The sequence below is a fragment of the Montipora foliosa genome, chromosome 1 (genome assembly GCF_036669935.1).
Source record: "Montipora foliosa isolate CH-2021 chromosome 1, ASM3666993v2, whole genome shotgun sequence".
Classification (NCBI taxonomy): domain Eukaryota; kingdom Metazoa; phylum Cnidaria; class Anthozoa; order Scleractinia; family Acroporidae; genus Montipora; species Montipora foliosa.
In genome coordinates, this window is record NC_090869.1 from 15,001 (window position 1) to 16,862 (window position 1,862).

At 48.7% G+C, this 1,862-nt stretch overlaps 1 protein-coding gene across 1 annotated transcript in view; it reads right to left on the reverse strand.

Annotated features, from left to right (window-relative positions):
• Nucleotides 1–1,127, reverse strand: part of LOC138005466 (uncharacterized) — a 3,189-nt gene extending 2,062 nt beyond the window's left edge. The window contains exon 1 of the mRNA XM_068851690.1: nt 1–1,127. This exon is cut by the window's left edge and continues 48 nt beyond it. Within this exon, the coding sequence (XP_068707791.1) occupies nt 1–1,127 (1,127 nt within the window).
• Between the last annotated feature and the right edge of the window lie 735 nt (nt 1,128–1,862).

Sequence of the window (1,862 nt, forward strand, 5' to 3'; positions counted from 1 at the left end):
GTCCTGTCTGGGTAGGGTTTCTTTTTCCCCGCCGAGCGGTGGCCTTTCCCCAAAAAAGGCGGCCGTGAACCACCTTTGTGGTGTTTCTCTGATGCTTTGTTTGACCATGAGCTGTGTCGCCGGTAGCCTTTATTGTGGTCAAACTGTTGGGATGGACCGGCGACGGTTTTGCTAAGGCGATTCGTCTCTTTGGCATCACGAATTTGTTTTGCCAGGTCGTCCCCAAATAAGAGATTCGAAGTTGTAGTGGCGTTGTTCGCGCATATCGCGTGAAATTCGGGCCTTAAAGACGGCTTGAGGTGTTCACGCCTCAAGGCAGATAGTTCTGACGCCACATGCCCAACAAGGGCAATGGCGTCAACGCTGTCTGTGAGCATTTCCTTAGTTTCTACTTGAGATTTCACCGCCAAAAGCTTATTACACGTGGATAACAAGGCGAAGGTAGCCTTTTGCAACGATTGTTGCATGTTAGCGAAGCGCAAGTCAGCCTTGCGCTTAAAGGCGTTTAGGGTCGCCCATATCTCGGGGTTTACCCGCGGAATGTTTAATTCTGCACAATTTTCTGGTTGCACGTGCTTGGCAAGAATGCTGCTAACTTTTTCAGCGTTCAGTTTTTTACCCCAACGCTTAACAGCGATGTCTGCGAGCTGCTGCTGAATTTTCGGCCCCTTTTTATCGGCATCGTGCAGTGCAGCTTCTAGCTCTTTGAGAAGCGCATCCTCATTATCAGCTTTGTTGCCGAGGTTGTTTGAACCCGGTGGGTTACTACCATTCAACAGATCATTGACTTCGTCGTCCGAATTGGACGCGTGTACGCTTAAAGCGTCGTCATCTGTACGCCTCGATTTCCCATGAGGTCTATCCTCCTCTTCGGGGTCTGACTCGGAGTCAGTAGGAGGCCTTCGACGTTGCCGTTTCTCGCGCGGGCCCGGTGGGCGCTGGCTCGATACGTCGTCATTTTCGTTAAGACGATCATACATTTTTCCCATCATGTCCGCCATGTGACCCATATTTTGGCTTAGGCTCGCCAGCGTCTCTTCTAGACTAGGTTTATGACCCAGTGGGTCAGCTGTAGCGCCCGGTGGGCAGATTGGGACCACAGAGGATGGGGTTATCTCGTCCGCCATTTAAATAAAGGATTTCTGGCGGAAAATAAAGGTTAGTGGAAAACGAAGAAAGGACAAGGCAAATTACTCACGTTCGGTGACTAGTCCTGCAGAGCACTGTCTGAAGGGTTGGAATCACTATAAATCGTGTCGACTGGCTCGAAAGCAAACACTGCAATGACTTGATAAGCATGCGCATGCTTCTCATGTAACTCCGTAGTGACTCGGACTGATGTCGAGGTAGAATTGTTAATTAATGACCCCCCAACTTGAAAAAATTTGCCTTCAACGCTGCACGTACCACAGGCTACCCAATGTACCCTCACGGAGGGTCTAGTTTTGTTATTTTTTTCCGTGTCGGGAAAAGTCTTGCCTGTCACTCCCCTGCTAAGTGGTGTCTTTGTGCATAGAGTCTTCTGTGCGTATTTTGTTAGGTTTGAGGGGGCTGGGGTAATGCGTAGCTTGCTCTGCGTAGATTTCTCTGGTGGACACAGTAGAATCATTAACCTATTGTAGCCTGCAATGGCGTCGAAAGTCATTGTAACGCGAATGGCGTTTTAGTACATCTTTAAAGAAAATATACCCATATGGAGCTCAAGAATGGAACGTCAAGAGAGGTGGTGAAACATAAAGATCTGGAATCTGAAAAGCGACGAGTAATGGACTTCGACAGCGTGAATCTTTCGCCCGTCGAGCCGAAATCAAAATGAGCTGTACTTCTAATATTTCGCCAAGGTGGTGTTACGTACAACACTG